General features: G+C 41.0%; 1 protein-coding gene across 7 annotated transcripts in view; it reads left to right on the top strand.

The window, feature by feature from the left end:
* The first annotated feature begins 424 nt into the window (after window positions 1-424).
* Window positions 425-19,586, top strand: part of phf21ab (PHD finger protein 21Ab) — a 62,063-nt gene continuing 42,901 nt past the window's right edge. For 5 of the 7 annotated variants that reach the window (XM_036950669.1, XM_036950675.1, XM_036950678.1 and 2 more), the window contains exons 1-6: window positions 531-688; window positions 3,194-3,232; window positions 13,781-13,832; window positions 16,312-16,410; window positions 18,664-18,696; window positions 19,165-19,230. In XM_036950669.1, coding sequence (XP_036806564.1) covers window positions 13,791-13,832; window positions 16,312-16,410; window positions 18,664-18,696; window positions 19,165-19,230 — 240 coding nt within the window. In that variant the 5' untranslated portion in view covers window positions 531-688; window positions 3,194-3,232; window positions 13,781-13,790. Of the gene's footprint in view, window positions 689-3,193; window positions 3,233-13,780; window positions 13,833-16,311; window positions 16,411-18,663; window positions 18,697-19,164; window positions 19,231-19,586 lie in introns of all 7 variants that reach the window. The other 2 variants (XM_036950656.1, XM_036950659.1) reach the window with 2 other exon arrangements.

Here is a 19,586-nt window from a genome sequence, read left to right as displayed (position 1 = left end):
GAGACGAAAGTAATTGGTGCTTTTTCATCAATCGACAATAATGACAAAATAGGGTAAATGCGCAGGATTGGGACCGTGGCAAGTCAAAACAGCAACAAATTGCTCCGCGTATTTCTATGAACCGAGTGCTACTTCTCTCCAGATGAGTTTCACTGAGTTTACATCCGGGTTTTTTCCCTAGGCAATGGAAGGCGTAGTACCCATGTTCCTTAGGCAAAGTGAAATAAATTCGCAGCACCGTGACAAAAAAATAGTTCGCTTTTCAAACACATTTTCGTTTCACCTTGTGACGAAAATCGACTCAAAATTAATAACTTCAACGATATACTATTAATGAATCAATCGATTTGGGGTACAACGGCTACAATTGTCACATTTAAAAATAGTTTTCCTACCCCCTTCTTCTCCCTTCTCTTGAGCGCATTGATAACGGTTGTGCTCAGGCTGTGGTGAATGAGATTGAAGAAGAGTTCTTGTTTTGTATCTCAGTTTCTCTCTTTTTGGACAAATTTTATTTAAACAAATAAAAATATACTACGGAGATCTCAGACTCTAATCAATGGAGGGTATTTTAATATTTACATCATAATTGTATCGGATATTCGGTAGAGAGGTATTGGGCTGTTTTGTAAATATTTATTTAATAAATTTCTGAGGAGAGAAGGACTGCTGCTGAGTAGAGTGGAGGGTAAGTGCACGTTGGGATCTTTTATTATCATTTGAAGTTTCATTTTCATTGTTTAGAAACTTTCATTGTTTTCACATGCATTTGATCCCTATATCCGTAAATCGTCGTGTGTTTATTATAGGCAAGATGGCTTGAAGGATACTGTTTTTTGTTCATAGCTATTTCTTATGATAGGAGTTGGATGATACTCTAGCTAGCGAAGTGCCCTGCTATTGGAGGGCAGCGGACATGGCTAGCTAGAAAGGGGTTGATTCTAACTTGTAACCACCAGCGCGTGCCTATTTGTGATAATTTAGTCAAATTTTATATTTGAAACTATCCCCCAAATATTTTTCTTAATTTTATGCAACCGGTGTTTTTATTTTATTTTATAATTACTTAGGTACCTAGATTGACAGCTAGCTTGTTTTCTAACGTACATTTAGGGTTGACAGTTTTATGTAGCGAGCTAGCTAGCTTGCTCTTGTAGTGATTGGCTGCTGTGAAAGCTCGACCTGTACTAGCCGGTTATTTTAGCTTGCGAAGAGGCTAGCTAACGTTGATGTCTATGTATACCTTTTTTTAGTTGGTGATAGCTTATTTATGAAACGAGTTTTAAATCGTGAAAGTTAACTAATAAAGTCTGACTCCATCCCATTGGCTAACAACGTGATGTTGTTCTCTCTAGTTTGCACCAACTAGCTATGTAACAAGCCATTTCTAGCTAACGTTACCTGGCTAACGAAGTCGAATTAAACGTGCGCAAGATGGCTAGCTATTTGTACTCTTATAAATTAAAGTTATAAAACACTTGTTTTGTTGACGCTGAAATACTGTTAGCATAAAATATTATATAATAACATGTTAGCTCAGTATGAAAACATTACAATTCGAAACCCATCATTTCAAATGTCTTAGGTAAATTTATATTTTGATACACATCTTACCTAGGCCTAGCGCTCAATGGTATGTGATGGTGCCTGAAGTTTACCTAACCGGCTAGCTAGCTACCTACCTACCTACCTAACTTATTCAGATCCAAAGAGACTGCGCCTTGAAAGCAGTCTAACTAGATAGTGGTATTAAAACAAGCCAATAAGAGAAGTCGCTGTTATCTATTTCAGACAGAAAAAGACAATGCAACTGGTAGCATGGCATTGTGCAAAGCCGGGCCAAATAGTGCTATAGAGGAGTTTGGGCCCTTATGTTATGAAAACGAATCAACATGCTCACGGAGTAATTTTATAGACTGCACGCTATATTAATCATTATGAAAAATGTAGCTTACTGTTTGCCCCCCAAAATGCTTTTAAAATGGCCAAAGTGAGGGCCATTTAGGATGTTTGTGTAAGGTCATGTGTCTATGCAGTACAGTTTATTTATAAGGTAACCTTATTTAACTAGGAAAAGTACGATGAGGTCCTCATCAAGGCATCATAAAGGTTCCAAATCCTTACGCTTCACAGAACTGAACAAAAGTGGATTGTCCCTTTTGTGTGGGTGTATGTAGGCCTAGGCCTGTGAGTGTGCATGTGTATTTAGATCAATCCCCAATGCTGGCTTTAAAAATAACCCCAAACCATAAAACAATACTGTGAGGTTGTAATCTTCTATCTCTAGCATAAATTAAGTGAAATCGTGTTGAATGGAAGAGAGCGAGGTTGCTCTGTTGGCACTGACAGGGTAGGAGATGAGGTGGCTGTCGTTCTGTGCGTCTCAGCTCGGCAGGTTAATTACTAGACTGAACCGCATGCCGTTACTCTGATAAAGGCTACCTGCTTAAATGGTCTTGTAATCTATTATTTTCTGAACATTAGATGACGTACAGATTACTTAGATCGTGTGAAAGCGAAATTTGATAGAAATTATACCCCCAATTGTAAGCTAAGTAATGGGTTTTTTAGACTGTTCTACTGCTGGTCTGTATGACGGCTCCATACTGTAGAATGGCCACTGGAATTGTTATGAAGTGACTCAAGCTTTAAATTACACTTACTTACTCAGATTTTCTAGCTTCATAAAATCAACCTATATAAAGAAAATACTTTCATGGAAAGTAACTGTAGCCCACCTAATGAACTATGTGAGATTTCCTGATTACGTTTCACACTAGTAGGTTTCAAACCAATCTTTGTCATTAGGAAGCATGGGTACTGGATTGTACAGGTGGTATAGATAAGAAGTAGGGAAACCGAAAGGAGCCAAGGGCTAGTATTGTGACCCACTGCTACCGATGGACTGTTATACGTGATATTATTGTCTGTTATGACCACAACCATACATGATAATAAATTTTTGGTTAACCCACATTTGGTTGTGATTTGTCCTGCAGGTTGTCCACTCATGTTTAACATGACATACTTCAGTATGGCATCGCTGTATTACTGTCACCTTTACAAGTGACTTTGGCTCGGTTGCTTTGGTGGATTTCCAACATTGGGATAACTTAAACATGCTGAAAGTCCCATTTGTGGTGGTGGGGAATCTCATGTACGCCTAATGGGCTCTGCTTGTCCTGTCTTGCAGGGAGTCGGAGAGATTGGAGACCAGTCACACTGCCAGGTGGTGAGTACTGCAACAGCTCCCGTTGTAATTGTTCTCTTGGCCCGGAAATCAATCGGACTGGACGGCTGTAACAAGGCCTCCTCGGACAGACTCGCTGGTTTTCTGGTTCTCGCTGTCTATTAATTGTTGAGCCGCGGAACCAGCCAAATGGATGCTTTTGTGAACTTGGCTTTTAGTCATTGCTCTGCGAATGTCATTTCCGAGTTGTTTTATTTACTCTCGTGCATGCGGAGAACAAAAATCCCAATTCAGAAGACAACGGATTTGTCTTTTATTTTATTTTTTACATTGCATGCAGATCCATAAGCCAAGGCGGTCGTGCAGGATTTAAAGTGCTGTCTCTTTGGCATAGTAATACACTGGGCCTTTGAATCAATGAGCTTTACACAGATGCATATCATAATTACAGTCCCTTTAGATCTGTCAGGCGGGCAGTTGGCGTAAACACAAGTTCCCTTTCAGTCGGTACTCTCGGTCAGGTTTTCGGTTAGGAACATGTGGTTCCGGACAACGTGACTGGCAAGATTTTGATTTACAGGACATTTGAGAAATTGACCGGACATCCAAATGCATTGGGTGTGTAACGCATACGTTTGGCCACCCACGGTGCTCAATCACATTTCTATTATTGTAATTCACCATAACAGAATATAAATTAGCCTGTTAAGTTGTAATAAACTATAATGATGTTCTTACGCCAACGCAACAGGGTTTATGAAAAGCAAAACATTTCCCGTTGGATTTTCATCTCTGCTGTATATCACAAATGAATATCATTTAAAAAAAAAATTTGCCCAGAAGAACAAGTCGCATAAACAGAAAAAACTTAATTTTCGTCAACATCCGCTGAGTTGCAGAGCGCCAAATTCCAATTAAATTACAAAAAAATATTTAATTTTCATGAAATCACAAATGCAATATAGCAAAACACAGCTTAGCTTGTTATTAATCCACCTCGCGTATCAGCTTTCAAAAAAGCTTTTCGGCGAAAGCATACCAAGCGTTTATGTAAAGACATCTCTCTCAGCAGACAAAACATTACAAACAGCTAGCAGCAAAGTAGATTGGTCACGAAAGTCAGAAAAGCAATAAAATGAATCGCTTACCTTTGATGATCTTCGGATGTTTGCACTCACGAGTCTCCCAGTTACACAATAAATGTTCCTTTTGTTCCATAAAGATAATTTTTATATCCAAAATACCTCCATTTGGTTGGCGTGTTATGTTCAGAAATCCACAGGCTCGAGCGGTCACGACATCGCAAACAAAAATTCCAAGTAGTATCCGTAAAGCTCGTAGAAACATGTCAAACGTTTTTTATAAACACTCCTCAGGTTGTTTTTACAATATATAATCGATAATATTTCAACCGGACCTTGGCTTTTTCAATAGGAGTGAGAGAGAAAATGTCTGCTCCACTCTGTTGGCGCATGCAAAACGCTGCTGGCACCCAGCCATCCACTGACGCGATGTGATCTTTCTCGCTCATTTTTCAGAATAAAAGCCTGAAACTATGTCTAAAACTGTTCAGACCACGTGGAAGCCATAGGAAAAGGAATCTGGTTGCTTTCCCTTTAAATGGAGGGAAGGCATGCAATGGAATAGGGAGCTTTCAAAATAGAAGGCACTTCCTTTTTGGATTTTCCTCAGGCTTTAGCCTGCAATATCAGTTCTGTTATGTTCACAGACAATAATTTTGACAGTTTTGGAAACTTTAGTGTTTTCTATCCTAATCTGATATGCATATTCTAGCTTCTGGGCCTGAGAAATAGGCAGTTTAATTTGGGTACGTTTTTCATGCAAACATCAAAATACTGCCCCCTACACTCAACAGGGTAACTGCCTTGTTCAGAGGCAGAAAGACAGATTTTTACCTTGTCAGCTCGGGGATTCAATCTTGCAACCTTACAGTTAACTAGTCCAACTCTCTAACCACCTGATTACATTGCAGTCCACCAGGAGCCTGCCTGTTACGCGAATGTAGTAAGCCACGGTAAGTTGCTAGCTAGCATTAAACTTATCTTACAAAAAGAAATCAATCAGTCATAATCACTCGTTAACTACACATGGTTGATGATATTACTAGTTTATCTAGCGTGTCCTGCGTTGCATATAATCGATGTGGTGCGTATTCATGAAAAAGGACTGTCGTTGCTGCAATGTGTACCTAACCATAAACATCCATGCCTTTCTTAAAATCAATACACACGAAGTATATATTTTTAAACCTGCATATTTAGCTAAAATAAATCCAGGTTAGCAGGCAATATTAACCAGGTGATATTGTGTAACTTCTCTTGTGTTCATTGCACGCAGAGTCAGTTTATATGCAACAGTTTGGGCTGCCTAATTTGCCAGAATTTTACGTAATTATGGCATAACATTGAAGGTTGTGCAATGTAACAGGAATATTTAGACGTATGAATGCCACCCGTTAGATAAAATACGGAACGGTTCCGTATTTCACTGAAAGAATAAACGTCTTGTTTTCGATATGATAGTTTCTGGAATCGACCAGATTAATGACCAAAGGCTTGTATTTCTGTGTGATATTATGTTATAATTAAGTCTATGCTTTAATAGAGCAGTCTGACTGAGAGGTGGTAGGCACCAGCAGGCTCGTAAGCATTCATTCAAACAGCACTTTTGTGCATTTTGCCAACAGCTCTTCTCTGTGCTTCAAGCATTGCGCTATTTATGACTTAAAGCCTATCAACTCCTGAGATTAGGCTGGTGTAACCAATGTGAAATGGCTAGCTAGTTAGCGGGGTGCGCGCTAATAGCATTTCAAACGTCACTCGCTCTGAGACTTGGAGTGGTTGTTCCCCCTGCTCTGCATGGGTAACGCTGCTTCGAGGGTGGCTGTTGTCGATGTTTTCCTGGTTCGAGCCCAGGTAGGATCGAGGAGAGGGACGGAAGCTATACTGGCAATACTAAAGTGCCTATAAGAACATCCAATAGTCAAAGGTTAATGAAATACAAATGGTATAGACAGAAATAGTCCTATAATTGCTATAATAACTACAACCTAAATCTTCTTACCTGGGAATATTGAAGACTCATGTTAAAAGGAACCACCAGCTTTCATATGTTCCCTTGTTCTGAGCAAGGAACTTAAACGTTAGCTTTCTTACAACATTGAGAGCATCCCATATTTAACATGTTTCATTATTTATTTGAGGCTAAATTGATTTTATTGCTGTTTTATATTAAGTTAAAATAAGTGTTATTTCAGTATTGTTGTGATTGTCATTATTACAAAAAAAATAAAAAAAACAAAACGGCTGATTAATCGGTATCGGCTTTTTTGGTCCTCCAATTATCGGTATCGGCGTTGAAAAATCATAATCGGTCAACCTCTAATTACCAACCTTTCAAAGCACTTCTTGGCTATGGACGTCTTTTAGGCAGGTTGCCTTTGTGTTCTTGGGCACAGGGACTATGGTGGTCTGCTTGAAACATGTTGGTATTACAGACTCAATCAGGGACATGTTGAAAATGTCAGTGAAGACACCTGCCAGTTGGTCAGCACATGCCCGGCGCACACGTCCTGGTAATCCGTCTGGCCCCGCAGCCCTGTGTATGTTGACCTGTTTAACCTATCTGGGATATGTGGGACACTAGAAAATGCAGAGTGCCAAATTCAATTAAATTACTTTCATGAAATCACACATGTAAGATACCAACTTAAAGCTACACATGTTGTGAATCCAGCCAACATGTCAGATTCCAAAAAGGCTTTTTGGCGAAAGCAAACGATGCTATTAGCTGAGGATAGTAAAGAAAGCGAGATAACATGCATTCAACCCTGCAGGCGCAACACAAAATGCAGAAATAAAAATATAAATCATGCCTTACCTTTGACAAGCTTCTTCTGTTGGCACTCCAATATGTCCCATAAACATGACAAATGGTCCTTTTGTTAGATTAATTCCATCCAAATATATCCAAAATGTCCATTTATTTGGCGTGTTTGATCCAGAAAAACACTGGTTCCAACTTGCGCAACGTGACTACAAAATATCTCAAAAGTTACCTGACCCAAGTTTGCCAAAACATTTCAAACTACTTTTGTTATACAACTTTAGGTATTTTTTAAAGTGTTCAATACAGGAAGAAAAAAACTGATGCTACCTTTCTGTACAGTACACTTGAAGTGACCCTTGTTTTGAACATGGCTACTTCATTACACAAAGGAAAAACCTCAACCAATTTCTAAAGACTGGTGACATCCATTGGAAGCGGTAGGAACTACAAGAAGGTCCCTTAGAAATCTGGATTCCCAATGAAAAACCATTGAAAAGAGAGTGACCTAAAAAAAAAAAATTCTGAATGGTTTTTCCTCTGGGTTTCGCCTGCTACATAAGTTATGTTATTCTCACATACATGATTCAAACAGTTTTAGAAACTTCAGAGTGTTTTCTATCCACATCTACTAATAATATGCATATATTATCTTCTGGGGATGAGTAGCAGGCAGTTGAATTTGGGCTTGCATTTCATCCGTACGTGAAAATACTGCCCCCTGTCACCAAGAAGTTAAAGGTCTTACTCACATTGGCCACGGAGCATGGTCACACAGTCGTCGGGAAACAGCTGATGCTCTCATGCATGCCTCAGTGTTACTTGCCTCGAAGCGAGCATAGAAGTGATTTAGCTCATCTGGTAGGCTCGTGTCACTGGGCAGCTCGCGACTGTGTTTCCCTTTGTCGTCTAATAGTTTGCAAACCCTGCCACATAAGACGAGCGTCGGAGCCAGTGTAGTATGATTCAATCTTAGCCCTGCATTGACTCTTTGCCTGTTTGATGGTTCATCGCAGGGCATAGCAGGATTTCTTGTAAGCTTGAAAGCGGCAGCTCTACCCTTTAGCTCAGTGTGGATTTAGCCTGTAACCCATGGCTTCTGGTTGGGCTATGTACGTACAGTCACTGTGGGGACGACGTCCTCGATGCACTTATTGATAAAGCCAGTGACTGATGTGGTGTACTCCTTAATGCCATCGGAAGAATCCCGGAACATGTTCCAGTCTGTGATAGCAAAACAGTCCTGTAGTTTAGCATCTGCTTCATCTGACCACTTTTTTTATAGACCGAGTCACTGGTGCTTCCAGCTTTAATTTTTGCTTGTAAGCAGGAATCAGGAGGATAGAGTTGTGGTCAGATTTACCAAATGGAGGGCGAGCGAGAGCTTTGTACCCATCTCTGTGTGTGGAGTAAAGGTGATGTAGAATTTTTTTCCCCCTCTGGTTGCACATTTAACATGTTGATAGACATAAATAAACAGCCACGAGAAGTATAGCTGAAAACTCTCTAGGCAAGTAGTGTGGCCTGCAATTTATCACAATATACTCTACTTCAGGCGAGCAAAATCTAGAGACTTCCTTAGATTTCGTGCACCAGGTGTTGTTTACAAATATGCTCAAACCGCCCCCCTCGTTTTACCGGAGTGTGCTGTTCTATCTTGCCTGTGCAGCGTATATCCCGCTAGCTGAATATCCATGTCGTCGTTCAGCCGCGATTCCATTAAACATAAGATGATACAGTTTGGTAGGATATTTGTGATCATACCTCGTCTAATTTATTGTCCAATGATTGCACGTTGGCGAGTAGTATTGACGGTAACGGCAGCTTTCCCACTCGCCTTCTCCGGGTCCTGACCAGGCACCGACTCTTTGTCATCTGTGTCGCTTCCTCTTGCAAATAACGGGATGTCAGCCCTATGAGGTGTTCGGAGAATGTCTTGTGCGTCCTCCTTGTTGTAGAAAAAATCTTTGTCTAATCCGAGGTGAGTGATCCCTGTTCTGATATCCAGAAGCTCTTTTTTGGCGTAAGATACGGTTGCAGAAACATTATGTACAATAAGTTACAAATAACGCGTGAAAAAACACATAATAGCACAATTGGTTGGGCGCCCATAAAACTGCTGCCATTTATTCCGGCGCCATTTTATAAGCTGAAATACAAGATCCCCAAAATTTTCCATAGGCACACAAAGATGATTTCTCTCAAATGTTTTGCACACATTTGTTTACATCCTTGTTAGTGAGCATTTCTCTTTTGCCAAGATAATCCATCCACCTGGCAGGTGTGGCATATCAAGAAGCTGATTAAATGGCACGATCATTACATATGTGCACCTTGTGCTCGGGACAATAAAGGCCACACTAAAATGTGCAGTTTTGTGTCACAACACAATGCCACAGATGTATCAAGTTTTGAGGGAGCGTGCAATTGGCATGCTGACTGCAAGAATGCCCACCAGAGCTGTTGCCAAAAAATGGAATGTTAATTTCTTTACCATAAGCTGCCTCCTTTTTATAGAATTTGGTAGTACTTCCAACTGCCCTCACAAACGCAGACCACGTGTAACCACTCCAGCCCAGGACCTCCACATCCGGCTTCTTCACCCATGGGTTTGTATGAGACCAGCCACCCGGACGGCTGATGAAACTGTGGGTTTGCACAAACAAAGAACTTCTGCACAAACTGTCAGAAACCATCTCAAGAAAGTTCATTTGCGTGTTTGTCGTCCTTACTAGAATCTTGACCTGACCATGCTATTATCCCACAGCTCACCCCGAAATGCTTTTCATTCCTGGTAATTTCATTCAATAACAAATCACCCCCTGTCTGTTACCACAGAAGGGGTCTGTTTTTAAGAGCTGTCTGCCCCTTTCCTAGCTAGGTTACAAGGCGCTTTGTTGCCTGAACCTATGACTGGTCGGTAGGGTAACTTCGATGATGAAGTCTATTTTTGTGCAGTCCAGCCCTGGGTTCCAGACAGTTACCAGAACACATCTTATCACCTAAATTGAGTGAGGTTTGTTGTGACAACAGTACCCACAAGTGGCACTGCCAATCGGGGTACGTCACTGATCGCCAGAGCCCTTGTACCCAGAGTAGGCCAGGCTTTAGGAAAACCTTTGTTCATGAACAGTTTCAGCTACAAGTTCCACAGTGTTCATGGGTGTCAAGTGTTGTCTCCTGTGTTAGTTGTTCAATTAAGTGTCCCTTCTCCACATCCAGACACACGCCCTTCTGCTGCGTTATCACGTCAACTGTTCCCGAGGCCTCAGCGCCTGTTTCTAGGGAGGAAATATCCTCCCTTCTCCAGGAGCAGGCAATCCAAGTGGTTCCTATGTCGGAGATCCAGGACGACTGGTATTTCCTGGTTCCGAAAAGGGACAGGACTTTGCGTCCCATTCTAGACCTAAAGTACCAGTCAAAGTATGGACACACCTACTCATTCAAGGTTTTTTTGTGTTTTTTTGTTGTATTTTCTACATTGTAAAACTAATAGTGAAGACATCAGAACTATGAAATAACACAAATGGAATCATGTAGTAACCAAAAAAGTGTTTAAGAAATCTAAATATATTTGCCTTGACAGCTTTGCACACTCTTGGCATTCTCTCATCTAGCTTCAAATGGAATGCTTTTCCAAACAGTCTTGAAGGAGTTCCCACATATGCTTTTCCTTCACTGTTTGGTCCAATTCATCCCAAACCATCTCAATTGGCTTGAGGTCAGTTGATTGTGGAGGTCAGGTCATCTGGTGCAGCACTCCATCACTCTCCTTCTTGGTCAAATAGCCCTTACAGAGCCTGGAGCTGTGTTGGGTCATTGTCCCGTTGAAAAACAAATGATAGTCCCACTAAGCCCAAACCAGATTGGATGGTATATTGTTACAGAATGCTTTGGTAGCCTTGCTGGTTAAGTATTCTAAATAAATCACAGACAGTGTCACCAGCAAAGCACCATCGCACCACCTCTTCCATGCTTCACGGTAGGAACCACACATGCAGCGATCATCCGTTCACCTACTCTGCGTCTCAGAAAGACACGGCGGTTGGAACCAAAACTCTCAAATTTGGACTCATCAGACCAAAGGACAGATTTCCACCGGTCTAATGTCCATTGCTCATGTTTCTTGGCCCAAGCAAGTCTCTTCTTATTGGTGTCCTTAAGTAGAGGTTTCTTTGCAGCAATTTGACAATGAAGGCCTGATTCACGCAGTTTCCTCTGAACAGTTGATGTTGAGATGGGTCTGTCACTTGAATTCTGTGAAGCATTTATTTAGCCTGCAATTTCTTAGGCTGGTAACTCTAATGAACTTATCCTCTGTAGCAGAGGTAACTCTGGGTCTTCCTTTCCTGTGGCGGTCCTCATGAGAGCCAGTTTCACCATAGCGCTTGGTGTTTTTTTACGACTGCACTTGAAGAATCATTCAAAGTTCTTGAAATTTTCCACATTGACTGACTATGTATTAATAATGGACTGTCTTTTCTCTTTGCTTATTTGAGCTGTTCTTGCCATAATATGGACTTGGTCTTTGACCAAATAGGGCTATCTTCTGTATACCACCCCTATCTTGTCACAACACAACTGATTGGCTCAAACGCATTAAGAAGGAAAGTAATTTGTGGAATTTATCTTTAACAAGGCTCACCTGTTAATTTAACTTCTTATGGGCAGGTGGGACGGTAGCCTCCCACCTGGCCAACATCCGGTGACATTGCAGACCGCGAAATTCAAAAATACAAAATTCAAATATTTAACATTCTTGAAAATATATGTTATACATCAAAATAAAGCTTAACTTCTTGTTAATCCAGCTGCTGTGTCAGATTTCAAAAAGGCTTTCCGGCGAAAGCACACCACCATGCGATTATCTTTGTATCCCCGCATACAAACATCCAACTCTGGAACTTGAGCCTCTTTCTAGAGCTCTGACTTTCTGACCTGAAGATCACTGACGTCATGATTTGACCTTATATTTTTCAGAGTTCCAGGTTGTCTTGAATGCACCTCGAGATGCTTATCTGTCTATATAGGTTAATTTGATAGGTTTAGTGGAATTAAATTGGCGTGTTTATGGTTTCGTCATGTACCTTATTTTTCACACACATACAGATAGAGCTTTTGAGTGGAAAACACCTTCTCAAACAGCAAATGCATAGGGAATGGAAAGCAGGCTTCATCAGCGCGTCACACACAGTATTTTGAAAACATACTGTATACTTAATTGTCTTGCCATGTCTTGCCTTTCTTCAAAGTACCCTAGCCAGAACCAGACCATTTCCGTTGAGGTAATTTATTTTATTTCAACTTTCTTTCATTGTCTGGTAGCCAAAGGCACAATCCTAGTCATATTAGAAATCCATGCTAGTGGTTGCATATTAGATCTCCCCTGTTCCTAAAATATATTTATCTCTTGTCTCATGAAACCGCTCGCATGTACAAGGTGCTTTTGTCTTGTTTTCCCGCTAATTGCATTATGGAACAAACAATTGCGTGTAACCTAACGCCTTGTGCGCATTGCACCCTCAATTTGCATGTTTGGTTAATATGAATTACTGTGATCTAAATGGGATTTCTGTCAGTCCTATAAAGTGTAGTAGAATTGCATGAAATGTGTTTATAAAATGCCAAGAAATGTATCTGATATAGCCTAGGCCCACATTATGCCACTACGCAGTTTCTTTTTTTTGTGATTGAGTTGTATTGTTAGCCTAAATTATGTCTATCCAATCTGTTCATCACGTTAGGAATGGTAGTCTGTCTTACATAAGTTTGCGAATGCGATGATGCATGGAATGCCTTTGTTATAAAGGTGCATTTTTAGGATAAAAATTTGCCTCTCCAAACTTGAAACTCACGCACTGCCTATGGCTATAGAAATGCGCCCTCTGCACCAGGGGTCTAGCGGCGTCTTGGGTGCTATTTGAAGGGTTGACTGTAGGGGATATTTGGGCTGCGGTGTGTTTGGAATCATCACATTTTTTTTTTTAGGTTTTATAGCTTGGATGTCACTGCTCCCGGTGTAGCCTACAGGGTGCTTACAGCTGGGACAGGAGAGGGTCATTAGGCATCACGCAGTGTGCGAAATACCCGGATCTTGTCTGGATAGTCTGCCATGGGCCATTTCATTTGTTATTTGTTGTGGCCGGCTTGAGGCGGGATTCCATTTCCCCATAGTTGTGTGGTACAAAGAGTACCGACTGAAAGGGAACGTAACGTTATGCCTAACTACTGTTCCCTGAAGGGAAACGAGATACAACACCTGTTTGGCCCCGCCCCGCGCCGCCCAGTTTTGGGCTCGGTGAAGAGCGGTACTGAAAGAATGAATCTGAGCCTCAGGGTTATCACCCGTGAAAGGCGGGGCTTCCAGCGACGTGTGTGGATTTCCTTGGCCTCGAGAGTGTGACTCCCCATAGTTGTTGTACCTCGCAAATGCACTTACAACCCTTATCACTCCATTGAAGCAAAAGAAACAACACTTGACTTTCAATATAAATGCAGGTTAAATGGTTTAAAACAGGTTTTTGAAAGCTAATGCAACCCCTGGTTATAATAATGTTACATCAATGTTACACCCTCTTTTAAAAATGGATAACAACAGGGGAAGGATTTCTTGTACTTATCCAAAAACACAGGCTTGTTTTCTGTTGGAAACCGTGCACCCTAATCGACAACCCATTTTGTTTTGTTACTGAAACGTGAATTGTAAAAAGTCAGTAACTTTGTCGTTTTCTGTTTTGCGTACAGCGGCTCTTTAATGCTTCAATTGGATGGTATTCAACCTGGAGACGGTGTGAAGGTAAGAGATGGAGTTAATTAGCTCATTCCCTCACCATTTTTAACATTCACAAGGTTACATCATTCTGTTATTTTTTGTACGTCCTAGGCTATGGTGATGAATATCCTAAAAGACTCAAACAAAAAGTGAATAGCTGTTGTTTGAGGTCGTTTGACTCATAACCTTGTTTTGTTACCAGGATGTATTCCCTTCTAGACTTATGTAATGCACTGTACTCAATGGACATGATTCTCTATGATGTAGATGGTTAACCTCTCTAGGGGGTGTGGGACGCTACCGTTCCACCTGGCCAACATCCGGCGAAATTGCGGAACGCCAATTTCAAAAACAGAAATACTCATAATAAAAATGTATAAAACATACAAGTGTTGTACACTTAAAGTTTAAAGATGAACTTATTGTTAATCCAACCGTTGTCAGATTTCAAAAAGGCTTTACGGCGAAAGTATACCATGTGATTAGCTGAGGACAGCGCCCAGCACCACAACATTACATACAGTTACCAACCAAGTAGATTAGTCACAAATGTCAGAAATAGCAATAAAATGAATCACTTATCTTTGATCTTCGTATGGTTGCACTCAAGACACCCAGTTACACAATAAATGTATTTTTTGTTCGATAAAGTCCCTCTTTATATCCAAAAACCTCTGTTTTGTTGGCGCGTTTTTTTTGTTCAGTAATCCAATGGCTCAAAGGCAGTCACAACAAGCAGATGAAAAATCCAAATACTATCAGTAAAGTTCGTAGAAACATGTCAAGCGATGTTTATAATCAATTCTCAGGTTGTTTTTAGTCTTAATAATCGATAATATTTCAACCGGACAATAGCTTCATCGGTATAAAAGATAAACCAGAAAGGCGCGCTCTCGGTCGCGCGCAGCAAACAGCTCTGGGGACTTCCCACTATCCACTGACTCAGAGTGGTCTTACTCCCTCATTTTTCAGAATACAAGCCTGAAACAATTACTAAACACTGTTGATATCTAGTGGAAGCCATAGGCTCTGCAATATAGGTCCTAACCATTGACATACTGTATAGGCAGGCAAGAGAAAAGCACCCACATCAAAAATATCCCACTTCCTGGATGGATTTTACTCAGGTTTTTCGCCTGCCATACCAGTTCTGTTATACTCACAGACATTATTTTAACAGTTTTAGAGTGTTTTCTATCCAAATCTACCAATTACATGCATATCCTGCCTTCTGGGCCTGAGTAACAGGCAGTTAACTTTGGGCACGCGTTTCACCCAGTGGTGAAAATAGTGCCCCCTACCCTAGTGAGGTTTAGTATAAAACCAAGTCGTTATTACCACCTACTGAGTATTATGTTCAGAGTCTGATGGGGACAGTGTAATTGTTTGAACTCTCCACATATTGCCAACAAAATGGTTGCCATCATGGATTGTGTGATCGCATTGGAAACAGGGTCCGACATTAATGCTGGGCCGTGGCCAGTAAAAACACTTCTCGAGCAGTATATAAGTTCATGCCCTTACACAGCACACTTGAGCTGTCCAGAGCAAAAAGAAGTGCCCATCAATCTACTCTCTGAGCTGATTTATTTTAGCTATGGAAAGGGATTTCCAAAAGTAAAACTTCAATAGTGAACATGCTTGCAATATGTTGGCTACTGTTGATAGTCTGCAAAGAGAGAACTACAAAAAGACATATCATTTGTCTTGGCTAGCTTATTCTAGCCAGGTCGATATCTCTTTTCAACACATTTCTCTTAAAGGGGTTGTGTCCTTTTTTGAGATATTCTTTTACATCTAAAAATGGCTTACTATTCTAAAGAATAGAGTAATTACTTAAATGTTGAAATTATATTATTTTTGTTTTTATACATCGTAACCAAATGTAGCCTATTAGAGATTCTCTGGTACCTTTTTTGTATACTTCTTAGCCAGTAGTGGGGAAAGTAGCGAAAATTGCGTATCTGTAGGTGCAGCTATGTGCATTACGTCATTGCTCTCTCTCGCTCCGCTGTGTGGGCATCTTGCTAGCTGTCATTCAAATGGCAGGAACTCTAATCGCCAGGGGCCTGGCCCACATGGCGGAAATGGAAAGCGACTGTTTACTGGAAGCAAACTAGGGGTTTCGTGGCTAATTGAAGTAGGACAACAATTCTTCTCATAGATTATACATGTATAAAGTACACATTGACACATCCAGCCCAAAGCGGGAGGTAAAAATAAAATTAAAATTACTAGGCCCAAAGCCTTTTAAAAAACTACACCATGTCCGGACCAGTAGATTTTTGGACAACTGGCCGTGACCGGGCCAGTGAGAGAAAATAAGTTACCGATGGACTCTGTTTGGAAATATTTAATCATTTCTGGTTGCTATTACTGCAAGCTTGAAACCACTGATTCGGCTCTTACAGATATTTACCATATAACAAAATGTAATATTTGTGAGAATTAAAGGGGATTTATTTTAATGTGTTCCCCATTCCCCCTCTGTCTCTGTACACAGGCTGAACGTTTCCCCGGACTGTTGGGCACACTGACTGGCTCAATGATGGAACTACAAACATTACAGGAGGCCCTGAAAGTGGAAATTCAAGTCCATCAGGTAGGAGGAAAACATCCCTAGGTGTTCCATAGTTTTTTAATTTATTTGTTGTTCAGCTGCTCTCTGTTCAGGCTCTTTGTTAGGCCTGCAAATTATTAAAATACTTTTAATCATCTGGGCTAACTCAAATATTGAGGGTTACCACTATTATGTGGTCATCCCTATTATGAAGAGTGCTATTGATAAGATCCACTGAAGACCATTGCATTATGGGGCAATTCCAAACGTCCACTTAAACTGAATTTTCACTTTGTCTCCCATTTGATATCAATGCATGACTAGGTTCAAATTTGACTCAAGTGGAAGTTAGGATTTGCCCCTATGTTTCAACTTCAGGCATCCATTTGTATTCCATGTTCGTTAGTGAGTAAGCATGAGTGTAATGGAGGTTCTCTCCTCTATGTGCTATGATAAGGGATGCGTCCTAAATGGCACCCTATTCACTGCTTTTAACCAGGGCCCATAGATAGGGGATAGTGTGCCATTTGGGACAAAGGCCAGGTCTTCAGCCTCCTTGCTGTTGAGCAACTAGCAGGACAGGCCAGCATCTTATAGTGAGCTCAGTCCCTAAAGTCCCATAACCACACTCAGCACATTGAACAGGCATCTCCCAGAGGAGTGGTCAGCCACGTAGAGTAGACCTGGCATCAGCGCATTGATAGGCCAGCTAAGTAAGGTCCTCTGCTTAGTAATGTCCCCAATCACCTCATAGCGATAGGAACCAGAGTTTAGCACCTAGTTTATGAAGGTCTGGGGTGACCTTGGCATGTGGGGTTAGTTTTAAAGGTAATTTTTCATTACAACCCTTATCCACGCTGTTTTTTTGTATGTATTTTTTGTTTGTGTTAACTGTTCTCTGCAGGATGAGTAGGCAAATTTAATATCTCTGCAGTTTCTTTATAAAATTGGATGTAAAGTGTATGGGTGAGTAATTCCTATGTAAGAAGTAACACATTTCACTATTTATAAAGTAATATCCTAATCTGATATTCAAATAATCATATTTATACTATATGCTATTCAGTGTTATGCCTGTTCAAACTGAATGATGGCCACTCACAATTAGGTATGGGACAGGATTAGATGTATTAGTCACATGCTCACAGTCGCAGATGTAATTGCAGGGTACAGTGAAGTTCTTAAACTCTGAGCTCCAACCAACAGTTCAGGTCAAAAAGAGAAATGAATGAAACAATAATAAAAGTAATAATAATAATATACACATTTACGACTGTAACAATGATACATGTCCATAGGGGGATGGGGACAGGGTAGATGTCTGTTGGAGAGGGGTGTTGGTGTGTAAGAAGGTCCATAGGGGGATGGGTGCAGTTGCCGTAACAGTGTTCTCTCGATGGTGCTCCTGTAGAACTCTGAGTGCCCTCGGGACAGGCTGAATTTCTTCAGCTTCCTGAGGTTGAAGAGTCACTGTCGTGCCTTCACCACGGTGTCTGTGTGGTTTGACCATTTCAGCTCCTCTGAGAGAAACTTGGACATTTTTGACCGTCTCCAGAGCGGCCCTGTTGATGAAGATGGGGGTGTGCCCAGCCTGGTTCCTCCTGAAGTCCACGAGCCACTCCTTTGTTTTATTGATGTTGAGGGCGAGATTGTTTACCTGGCACCACGGAGTCAGAGTACATACTTCCTCTCTGTAGGCCCTCTCAAAGTTTTTGGTAATCAGACCTACTACTGTCGTGTCATTAGCGAACTTGATGATGGAGTTGGAACTGTGAGGCCACACAGTCTGAGTATACAGGCGGTATAGGAGGGGACTGAGGACGCACCCTTGTGGGGACCCCAGGTTGAAGATCAGTGTGGAGGAGTTAATGTTGCCTACCTTCACCACCTGGGGACAGCCCGTCAGGAAGTCCATATGGAGGAGTCATTCCCAGGGCCTTTGAGCTTTGTGTTGAGCTTAGAGGGCACTATCGTGTTGAAGGCCGAGCTGTAGTCAATGAACAGCATCCTCACATATGCATTCCTTTTGTCCAGGTGGGTGAGGGCAGTGTGCAGTGCAATGGCGATTGTGGATCTGTCGGGGAATGTAGGTGAATTGGAGAGGGTTGAGTGTGTCGGGAAGGGAGGAGGTAATGTGGTCTTTGACTAGTCTCTCGAAGCACTTCATGATGAAGGTGCACTGGGTTCAATGCAGTGCCTGTAGGTGTCACTGTCCACAGGGTGTAGTATAGTCTTGTGGAATGTCCCTGAATGCATTTGTTATTCTACTGACATTTTGTATCTTTTCTTCTACAGAAACTGGTCGCCCAAATGAAACAGGACCCACAGGTAAAGACATTTATCATTAATAATTGTTTTTGCTATTAGTAGACATGGAAATGTTGCCAACAAAATGCATATTGACTCATGGATAGTTTGATACAATACATTTACTCTTATTCAGAGCGACATACAGGGGCAATTAAGGCTATGCCTTGCTCAAGGGGACATGGACAGATTTTTAACCTAGTCGGGTCGAGGATTTGATTCGGCGACCTTTTGGTTACTGGCCCAACGCTCTTAACCGCTAGGCTACCTGATGCCCCATACATTTCTTACTGATAAGATACAATTTATTTGGAGATGTAAGTGCATGTGAAGCATTAGTGTGGTGAATGTGACAAAAGTGTTCAAATTCAGTTTGAAATTGTTGGTCAGGTTTAAATGAATCAAACTGCCTTTCCATGTTAACCTGGATGTGAATTGCTTGAGTTTGGAATGAAAGTGCCCTAAAAAGAGCTTTGCCTTCCTTTGCAGAATGCTGATCTGAAGAAGCAGCTCCACGAACTTCAGGCTAAGATCACAGCGCTTAGCGAGAAGCAGGTATTTCAGGACACCCTGCTGACACAACACAAGGATATCCCAGGTTGCCCTATATGAGCGCAGACTCACACCATGTGTTTGATAAACAGGAGATTTAAAAATGAAGATTCAAATGCTTAACCAGTTGGTTATTTTACTCATTTGTTTATTTTAAAGGCCCAATGCTGTCAAAAATGAGATTTCCTGTGTTTTATATATACAGTACCAGTCAAAAGTTACTCATGCCAGGGTTTTTCTTCATTTTTTTTACTATTTTCTACATTGTAAAATAATAGTGTACACATCAAAACTATGAAATAACGCATATGGAATCATGTAGTAACCAAAAAAAGTATTAAACAAATCAAAATGTATTT

The sequence above is a fragment of the Oncorhynchus mykiss genome, chromosome 2 (assembly GCF_013265735.2).
Source record: "Oncorhynchus mykiss isolate Arlee chromosome 2, USDA_OmykA_1.1, whole genome shotgun sequence".
Classification (NCBI taxonomy): Eukaryota; Metazoa; Chordata; class Actinopteri; order Salmoniformes; family Salmonidae; genus Oncorhynchus; species Oncorhynchus mykiss.
Note: the sequence above shows the minus strand (reverse complement) of the source record. Positions and strands in the feature narration are given on the sequence as shown.